This window comes from Suricata suricatta, chromosome X, assembly GCF_006229205.1.
Source record: "Suricata suricatta isolate VVHF042 chromosome X, meerkat_22Aug2017_6uvM2_HiC, whole genome shotgun sequence".
Lineage (NCBI taxonomy): Eukaryota > Metazoa > Chordata > Mammalia > Carnivora > Herpestidae > Suricata > Suricata suricatta.
The window spans coordinates 4,372,367-4,383,099 of record NC_043717.1 but is presented as its reverse complement, the minus strand read 5'-3'; the positions used below and the strand labels follow the sequence as shown (position 1 = coordinate 4,383,099).

Genomic DNA, 10,733 nt, shown 5'->3' with positions numbered 1-10,733 from the left:
GGGGGGGGGGGGGGGGGGGGGGGGGGGGGGGGGGGGGGGGGGGGGGGGGGGGGGGGGGGGGGGGGGGGGGGGGGGGGGGGGGGGGGCGGCCTGTGGCGGCTGTGCCATGTGCCTGAGGATTCCGTGGGCACTCAGCTGCGCCGCCCTCATGCAATCCATGGGCCTCTTCCCACGTCTGCTAGGACCTGGTATTGAGCACCTGGATTTTACTGGTACTTATTTGAGCGCCTCATATTTCTATCCTTTAAATCATTAATCATCACTTACAAGTTCCACACTTTCGGGCACTTACGTGGCTCAGTCGGTTGAGCATTCGACTTCGGCTCAGGTCATGATCTCACAGTTTGTGGGTTCAAGCCCCACGTCGGGCTCTGTGCTGACAGCTCGGAGCCTGGAGCTGCTTCAGATTCTGTCTCCTTCTCTCTCTGCCCCCTCACCATTTGTGCTCTGTCTCTAAAATAAATAAACATTAAAACAAAATTTTTAGAGAAGTTTCATACCTTTGTAAGGCTGAAGATTAACTTAACAGACGTATAATTCCTTCCTAACCTGTCTAGCAGTTGTTCGATGTGGTATGATGTCTATTTCCTTTTTGTAATTTTTTTATCTTTTTTTGTTTTGTTTATTTTTCAACAGAGAGAAAGAGATGAAGCATGAGATGGGGACAGGTAGAGAGGGAGACACAGAATTCAAAGCATGCTGCAGGCTCTGAGCTGTCAGCACAGAGCCCAATGTGGGGCTCGAACTCACAAACTGTGAGATCATGACCTCAGCCGAAGACGGATGCTCAACCGACTGAGGAACCCAGGCACCCTTCCTAATTTTAACTTATGTATTTATTTATTTACTTAGAGAAAGCACAAACAGGAGAGGGGCTAAGGAGAGAGAGAATCCCAAGCAAGCTCCACACTGTCATCACAGAGCCCAATGTGGGGCCTGAACTCACAAACCACGAGTTCACGCCTTGAGCCAGTTGGACGCTTAACTGAATGAGCCACTCGGGTGCCCTTTCCCTAATTTTTTTGGAAAGTTCCTGTAGGTTTTCCTGGCTTCGTCTCCTAAGAGCGTTTTAGTGCCCTGTTTATGGTGGATAGTCATTGACAGCTGAATGAATGAATGAGGAGCGGCAACACCTTGAGGTCCGACTTGCAGGATTCACTGCTGAATCTTCCGTCAGCATATCTGGCCTCTGGACGTGCGTCCTATCACGCCACGTTTCCACAGGTTCTGGCCACCAATTGGGAACAAGCATGCGCATGCTCAAGAGGACGTCTTGACTGACAAGCTGTTTGGTTGGTGACGTGGTAGCATTAGCATTGGCAAGGGGCTAAGAGCATCTCTAGAACTGATCACATGTGCATCACAAGACAAGCTGTAGGTTTCTTTTTCTGTTTTCTTGTCTCAATTAGAATTCAGGTAATGTTTTGACTGTGTATGATCTAGAGAAAATGTAACATTGAATTACTCTAGTCTACTGAGCGTTTGGCGTGGGGTAGCGATTAGTAATTCCGTCACTGTAGACATACTTGTGGGAAGAACCGGGGAACCCTCTTACTACGTGTTTGTATAGAGCTATGACTCCTGCCCTTCGTGACTCCGACGTCCCACACAGATACGTGCTGCGGTCACCGTCACAGCAAACAGGCGCGACCACAGGCCTCGTGAATGGCCAGATTAGCCTGGACGGGCACCGGGCATAACTCGGTTATGCTGACAAGAAGATCCTGGTGTTCGGCAACATCCTAAAATTTGTTGCACTGCGTCTGAAAAAACATGTATGTTAGTGTTCCAGGGAGTATTTTTCATGTAACACTTTTGCTGTCAGTAGCTAAATACCTCTAGCGTTTCTTCAAAATTAAGTATCTACAGTCGTCATTTCTGAATCAAAAATCAGAAATTCGAAACTTAAGACAACAATGCACCAGTAATCTTTAGTACAAGTGCTGAAGGGGTTTTTATAACCTCTTCTTATATCTGTTTTATTTTGAGTTGTCTCGCTGTGATTAAGAAACGGTCATAGATCTCTCCTCCTCTCCTGGGTTCCTTCATCTCAAACAGGAGACTCTGACCTGTGGAGTGGAGAGGGGGTATCTCCTTGTCATTCCCTCTCTCCCTCCCTTCTGTTTTGAGAATCAAGAACCTAGAATGTTCAGGGCCACCTGGCTGGCTTAGTTGGTTAAGCATCTGACTTCAGCTTGGGCCATGATCTTACAGTTTGTGGGATCAAGCCCACGTCAGTGTGGAGCCTGAGCGGGGCTCAAACTCACGAACCGTGAGAACATGACCTGAGCCAGAATCCAGAGTGGGCTGCCTACCAACTGAGCCACCTGGGCGCCCCCATACTCACCGGCTTTTCGAGCAAGGTACACCTGCAGACAGTTCAGCTGTGTACGGGGACGGTCCCATGGGTACACACAGCGCCCACCATGGACCCATGGGCACAGGCTGGAGGCCGTGAGGTCCGTAAGTCCTACGGGGGAGATTACCTGCTTAGGTTCTCCTCTAAGGTAGATTTTCCCACTTAGTTCTCTAACACGACGCGCATGAATTCCTAAACCTCGGGGTGTGTCCGTCCTGTGTTCCCAGGGCACATGAGCATGTATGTAGCACAAACCTGGACGAGACGTGACATACGGATAATGGGACCTGTTGGGGTATGACCATCACCACGGTCCGCTTACAAGTGATACAAAACCATCTTGGAATCATAGAAGCAATGCTGCCCCCGAGGGGGGTAGGAAGGGGTCACTGCAGGCATCCATAGCAGAGAGCCAGAATTCATGGACAGTAATCTTCAAAATGCAGGTGTTTCAACTAGAGCACACTAGATACAAAATATTTCCGCTTTGAATTTGGGGCTGAGGAATGTTTACCGCTGCTGCGGGTGTTACTAGAGATTTTGCTAGAATCAGCACACCTGAATGGATGTGTGGTTTTGGGGAACGATCTAGCTCCTGAGGGCATAAATCAGGGCTCACAGGCACTGCATACCCAGTGCCCGAGCTGCAGGTTATGGGTACAGAGGAGCTGGTCTGCTGCAAATTTAATCAAGTCGTTTGATGATAAGCTATACGTTTCCCACAATCTTTTATCCAATCACAACAAGCTAACACGAGTGAAGAAAATTTGGAGTAAGAATTTTCAGTTCCCAAAAACAGCAGTCATTAACCCCGTGGTAAATTAGAACACTTTGCAGAGTGATGAGCCAATTACCCTTCTTTTCCTTAAATTGAGTACAGTCATGTGGGCTCTTAGTTAAGTCTGATGACACAAGGTATGTTATTAACATCTGTTGACAAAAGTAAGCCGATTTTCACATCATTGGTGAAATACTGTATCGAGAATATGAAAGATAATTTCAGGTGTCTTTTTTTGGTAGTTATTAACATATTTCTAAAAACTGGTATCCATGCCCAAAGCAAATGAGAAAAATAAGACCAAACAAAAGCAAGCTCTGGGACAGGAAGCCACAGAGCCAGGAATTGTGGGGCCTTCTCACTGCAAGATCTCCTTTCCAAAAACTGTGTATAGAGGCGCCTGGGTGGCTCAGTCAGTTAAGCGCCCACCTTCAGTTCAGATCATGATCTCGTGGTTCATAAGTTTGAGCCCCACATCGGGCTCTCTGCTGTCAGCACAGAGCGGGTTTCACATCCTCTGTGTTTACATAAGCATATATGTATATACACACAATATACACAGACACATAAAATATGGGTGTGTTAGACACATATGAATGTCTATAGAATGGAATTACATGGTAATGTGTGTGACGTTCTTGTAGAAATAATGATATGCAAATTATGCAAATTGTTTTTGTTTTCATCTGCTTCTGTTTTCTGCAACAGGAAAATGCAGTTCCCTCCAATTTTCAACACGGGGTTCATTCGTCATTTATTTACTTCGATGCCCTTTGGGGGCGTTGCTGGCTGGCCAAAGCCATTGCCAACAGTGCACTGCTGATCAGTCACCAGCTTTAGCAATAGAAACAAGTAAGAAAGACAAAAAAACAAAAGACACCTTAGAACAAAATGAGTGTGGGCTTTAACCAAGTTCAGGACATTGTACACTAACCACTTCTCCATCCGTCCTCTGCCTCCAGGCTGGCCGCCCAGTATGCTTTCCCTACATGACCTCAGTGCTCAGGGGAAGCTCAGGGGGCAGAGTTTGCACTGAACATTCTTCTCTGCAGGGCTTCTCAACCATTACCAGGCTTTTTTGGGTTTTGGCCTGTCAACTGACAGATATTTCCAATTACAGATGTAACTTTGAGATGTTGCATTCAGTCGTGCATGTGCATGTGTGTGTGTGTGTGTGTTAGAGCTGATTAGGCCAACATGTTGGGGAAATGGTGACTTGAGGCACTTTGACTTTGAAACGGACAGCATAATGGGGCACCTGGTGGCTCAGGTGGTCAAGCATCCGACTTCAGCTCAGGTCATGATCTCACAGTTTGTGAGTGTGAGCCCCACGTCAGGCTCTGTGCTGTCAGCTTGGAGCCTGGAGCTGCTTCAGATTCTGAGTCTCCCTCTCTGTCTGCCCCTCCCCTGCCTGTTCTCTGTTTCTGTCTCTCTCAAAAATAAACATTAAAAAAAAGAAATGGACAGCATAAGACATACGGTCTTTGTGTTTCTTTAGTTGTCCTTTTTCAGCACACGGTTGTGCAAAAGCCCCTGGAAGATTCTCTTACCTGCTCTGTCCATCCTTCTCCATTAGGCACGGGTCTGAAAACAAAGAAACCTCTTACGAGTAACATTTTGTTTTTTTATGTGGCGCTTCTCACTCTTTGTGGCTTTAAAACCTCATGTCCCGGGACTCCTGGGTCACTCTGTTGGTGAAGCGTGTGACTCCTGATTTCAGGTCACGACGTGACCTCACATTTCGTGAGTTCAACCCGCACCTTGGGTTCTGGGCTGAGTGCCCAGAGCCTGCTTGGGATTCTCTCTCGCCCTCTCTCTGTCCCTCCCCTGCTCATACTCTCTCTCTCAAAACAAACAAACTAAAAAAAACTCAGAAAAATAAATAAAAACCTCATGTGTTAAACTCAGGTGCCACATGGGAATAGAAGGATTTCTGGTTGTTGTATTTTTTTCTATGTTGGCTACAGAAAATGCCAACGTCCAGTTCCTATAATAAAACCAGAATGTCCTGTGTTGCTGGATATTCATTATCAAGTGTGAACTTCTTTCCACTTTGATTAAATAGTGCACTCCAACCTTCTTACATGTCTTCTTATGCATCGACTGACATAACAGAAATGTAGGTACATCCCTTTTAAAATAATCTACTGGAAGCTTTAATTTTTTTTAAGTTTTAATTTATTTCTTTTTGAGAGAGAGAGAGACAGAGAGAGCAGGGGAGGGGCAGAGAGAAAGGGACAGAGAGAGAATCCCAAGCAAGCTCCCCACTGTCAGCACAGAGCCCAATGTGAGGCTCGAAGTCAAAAACCATGAGATCATGACCTGAGTCGAAACCAATAGCCAGGTGCTCAACCGACTGAGAAACCCAGGCGCCCCTCTACTGAAAGCTTTAAAAAAATGTTTTAATGTTTATTTCTTAGAGACAGAGAGAGAGAGGGAACAGGTCGGGGAGGGGCAGAGAGAGAAAGAGGGAGACACAGAATCAGAAGCAGGCTGCAGGCTCTGAGCTGTCAGCACAGAGCCTGACGTGGGCCTTGAACTCACAAGAACCTCGAGATCATGACCTGAGCTGAGGTCGGACACTAACTCAGCCACCCAGGCGCCCTTGTACAGAAAGCTTTTAAACAACTAGAGAGCTTTCCTGATTCTGTCAGTTTCCCATCATATGGGTAAACGATCCGTGTACAAAGATTTAAAAATTCACCAAAGAGACCCATAAATAGTAATTGTAGAGCATACCAGGGGCATTGAAGTTACCAGCAGGAAGTAGTCTGTCGAAAACTCGGTGCTCACCTTCACTGACAAGCACTCCTTCATTCCGCAGAAGTGGGTGGACGGAGGGCTCACCGACAGCCTCCCCATCCCCCCCGTCGGCCGGACGGTGACCGTCTCCCCCTTCAGTGGCCGAATGGACATCTCCCCACAGGACGGAGGACACCTGGGTCTGTACATTGATATCACCAAACAGGACATAATGGTGAGTGGTGTGTTCGCCGGTATTTGAAGATTCTTGCCTAAAAGTTTCCAGACGCTTCCAAAATGTTGGAAGCTCATTGATACCTTTATGTGCAAAGTGTAGGTTCTCAGTAATATGGTTTTCTAACAGTTTCCAGGACATGTGCTCGAACCTTTCCCTATTTATTAACTATTTGTGAGAAGTTCTGTTTCTTCTTTTCTTCAGGTCAGTAACCTTATGGGAGGATTTCAGTGCAACTTTAAATTAGATCATTTATTGGTTTAAAAAAATGGTGATAATTCAGTGTGACACAGTACTGGAGAAAAATTGTAGGACTCCACTGAATAGTTGACAGAAAATATCGACGCCCTTAATCTAGTCTAATCGTTCTCAACCCAAGGTGACAGTACAGTTAGGAGACACTGGGCATGCCTGGACACGTGTGGTTCTCACATCGGCGAGGCGCTCCGGGCATCCAGGGTGTGGAGGTCAGGGATGGCGCCCAGCATCCCGCGGTGCACAGACAGCCCCCACCACAAACAAGGATCTGGCCCCGGACGTCACCAGTACCCAGACCGAGAAACCCTCATCTAGCCTGTGGGTTGACGTTGACCTTTCAAGTTGGATTTTCTCTACTGATATTTTAAGCCACTCACTGTATCTGTGGAAAGAAATCTCAGGTTACATGTCCCTGTACTGTAACGTCCTATAGCTTGTTTGTTTTTCTCTTCTAGCTGTCCGTGGCAAACTTGGTGAGGCTCAACCAAGCCCTCTTTCCACCACGCAGGAGGAAAATGGAGTCACTGCATCGGCAGGGCTTTGAGGACGCCGTGAAGTTTTTACATAAAGAAAATTGGTTTGAAGAGAATGCTTAAACGTTCAGAATGCAAAACAGCTTCCACAATTCTTTTTTCATTTTTGTCCACATCGTTTTTGATGGATGTTTCTAATTAAATCCTTTTTGTAAAAAAAAACCCATCAGGATTCTTGATGGCTAGTTTTCATGGCCTCGGAAAGACTTAGAAGGGCAAACTGTGTGGATAAACTTGGAATGTTGAAACAGAGGACCGCCGTGAGTGCTTCCTTCCTACACAGAACGTAGCTGCCTGATTTTGAGGTGAAACAGGTGTTTCTGTGACTTACAGTGTTACCGGGGGTGGAGGAGCAAAGGTCTGCTTCTCGCGGTGGATGTGACGGGGCCGGGCAGGAGGTCCGGGGGGGAAGGGAGCCCAGACGCCCAGCAGAACTGGGCACTAGAAGGCCTTTCCTCGTCTTCAGTAGAGGTTAATTCCCGTCCGCCTTCCTCCTGGTACACCCCAGCTTCCCAGCACGTGAGTAACAGTCTGTTTGATGCTTTGCTGTTATGAACCCAAAGCTGCCATTAATAATTCTTCCCCTCTCTCTCCATTTCTCGATATCTCTTTCAGTCTATGTCTTGATGTCTCTCTGCCTCTCCCTCCTCCTGTTCCGGGAAGGCCATATCTCACCAGATGTTTAGCCCTTGATCCATGGGCTGGATCTATCATCCTAGGAACATAGATCATATACTACTAAAGATGAAGAACCAATTGAACCAAGTAGCCTAGTAAATTAGAATCACATCAAAGTAATCCCTCGTTTGTTATTTGAAGTCCTATCATACTGATTCTAGGTCTTCTCTTGTCTGAGGGGCTATCCAATCACATTGAGGACTTGTGTGTTCACACGAATTCATGGACACTGCCGCAAGTCTTAAATCTGATTTTATGGGGCTCCACCAAGCATGAAGTCTTAATTACGAAGAGACACTCAGAAACAAACCGGCTTCAGGGCTTGTGTTGTTAGGCATTTCTCTGTTCCCATTTTAAACCATTCTTCACATCACTTTTATGGCTCTTCAAAGTCCCAAATACACATTTTTTAGTGCATAACACCAACTATGGCTTCTTTTCTTACGCGTTATGCAGAGACCTGCTACAGCCATCCTTGTCAGAGTACGTGTCTCTTCTCCAGAAACAGGTAGTTCTACCTTAATACATTGTTTTACAAGTGACAGGATGGTTTTCAGTTGAGTTTCACGTCTGTTCATTCACCACGTTCCCCCTTTTTCATTTTACATGAACATCCATCAGTATGCTATTTTAATAAATTGTTCAGGACGCCTCCTGGGAGCAAGGACAGATCTAAGCGTGTTAGACTTCTGAGCGGCTGTACCTCCCATATGCGTCTGGGGGCAGGCTGGTGGCCGTACTGTCCTTGCGGCCCACAGTGAGATCCTGGACAGATGGGCGTGCGGCACAGCAGCCCCTACCAGGAGGGAACCCTGCGGTGCGGACGCGGTGGAATGTAATGCGTGCCGGCCGGGCGCCGCGGCGGGTCGCAGAGCGGGCTCTGTGCGGGCCAGGGCGCATGCTCACGAGTCCCTCCTGAGGGACACCAGGCACTTGGGAGTACAACACAAGGGACATCCGTGTTTGGAAGAACCGTGGCCCGGGTGTACGGAATGCGGGAGGAGCCTCGCGGACCCAGAGCCTGATCGCGGGGCACTTCCTGTGACCCTCGGCCTGATGAGCCCCCGTGCCCAGTCGGGGCCAGGTGCCCCACGCCTCTGAATCCGTCATTTAAAATGCCATTAGTCTTTCCGTTCTTGTCAGTAACACTCGCTCCTTTGTAACTATGGGGACCCACTGTTTCCACTGACAACTAGAGAAACTAGATTTGAGTTTGAAGTTAAATAATGGTGTAAAGCAGCAATTAGTACATGAAACAAACAAAACTCTTACCTTCTGGTTTTACAACATTGGATGTACCATGTGCACACCAGAAGCTTGCAAAACACAGCTGGATGGCTCAGGGCATTGAATGACGAGTTTCAACAGACAAGGGCACTTAAAACGGACAGATATCAGTTACTCTGCTCTAATGTCCTTCCGATGATTAAAACAGGTACGTGTATAATTACCTTCCCTTTTTATATTTGTAAATATTCATCATAGAGCTTTTGGATCTAGTCCATTAATTTTATAGTTGAGGAACCAATAATTAAGGAAGTTCAGGGTTTTCAGGTTTTTCTTGCCGAAGTTATAGCTACGCTAGAACAAAATAAAATCGAAATTTGAAGTAATTATCCACATAAAGCAGGAAGAAAAGCAATCTGTGCAGATCAGGAAAAGTGGACAAATTTTTAAACAACAATAATAAAAACTGCTAATGATTAGGAGTAATTACTGATAATTACTGGTAATTATTATTAATTACTATTATTTGCAGATTGACAGTTGGGCTGAAGTCACCAAGTAATTACTCAGCTTTGCACTTGATTTTGCCTCTGGTGACATGAGTGAAACATCTCCCCACTCAGGGCTGATACATATATTTATGTATTCCTGACACATGTCTGAGGATAATGTCTCCCGTACTTGACTGATGCAAAGAGGGGCAAACATACGATTCAATCTTTCCCACATCAAACCCCGAGTTCACTCCTCACAGCAGTCGCTGTGTGGTTTTGATTTGTATTTCCCTGATGATGAGTGACACTGAGCATCGTTTCATGTGTCTGTTGGCCATCTGGATGTCCTCTTTGGAGAAGTGTCTGTTCATGTCTTCTCCCCATTTTGTCACTGGATTATTTGTTTTTCAGATGTGGAGTTTTGTGAGTTCCTTATAGATTTTGGATACTGGCCCTTTATCCAGTATGTCATTTGCAACCATCTTTTCCCATTCCATCGGTTAATGGTGCCTTTTTCTAATTGCATCCTATCAGCTGGTATACGATTTAATCTTGGTTAAAGTAACATCTGCCACGCTTTTTCAACTATAAGGTTATGCTGTTTCCCTTTATGATTAATACATATCTGTGGGGGAGCATTTTCAAAATCATATCAACAGCTGGTTCTTTGTCAAGTTTTCAATTTGTTTATCTCCGGGTGGAGTCATGGTTTTCTATTCTATTCAATAGGTTGAAATCTACTATCATGATTTATGCTGATGACTACATTGGCCTTAATTTGGTCAGTGGGAACCTATTTTGGCTGACGCCTGTGTCCTTTGGACAGATCATCTTCATTTTTTGAACCATTCCTTGCTTCCTAGAACAAGATTCTCCAGGCTTATCTTCTACTTTCTTTTCCACAGCTCTCAAATCAGCCATTTCTTCAAGTGTATTTTAATTCCTTATGGTAGAAAATGGTTTTTATATTAACAGTAGAAAAAAGAGTAAAACCATTTTCTTTTGTAAGTTGTGTCTCACATTGTGCTCGTAACCTAACATATCATAAATCCTCAACAGTTGAGAAATAAATGACTCCAGTCCTCAGAGAACAATGTAATCAACTAAATAATATTATAAGAAGTAGTCATAAAAAAGTTGACAGTAATAGAGATGCCTAGGTGGCTCAGTCAGTTGAGTGTCCAACTTTTCATTTCGGCTGAGGTCATGATTCCAGGGATGTGGAATTGAGCCCCACATAGGGCTCTGTGCTGAGCACGGAGCCTGCATGGGCTTCTCTCTTTCTCTTCCTCTGCCTTTCTCCCACTCTCAAACACTGTCTCTTTCTTAAATTAAAAAAAAAGGCAATAAAATATGAAAATAGTACTTTTACACCAGCAGAACTTAAAAAGTAGAACAGTGTATTTACAATAGCAAACAGACACACAAC

The 10,733-nt window shown here is 45.6% G+C and overlaps 1 protein-coding gene across 1 annotated transcript in view; it reads left to right on the top strand.

The window, feature by feature from the left end:
- The window catches only part of PNPLA4 (patatin like phospholipase domain containing 4), a 28,072-nt gene extending 20,915 nt beyond the window's left edge, over positions 1-7,157 (top strand). Inside the window, exons 6-7 of the mRNA XM_029930616.1 lie at positions 5,962-6,114; positions 6,828-7,157. Of these exons, the coding sequence (XP_029786476.1) occupies positions 5,962-6,114; positions 6,828-6,968 (294 nt within the window). The 3' untranslated portion in view covers positions 6,969-7,157. The remainder of the gene's footprint in view (positions 1-5,961; positions 6,115-6,827) is intronic.
- The last annotated feature ends 3,576 nt before the right edge of the window (positions 7,158-10,733 follow it).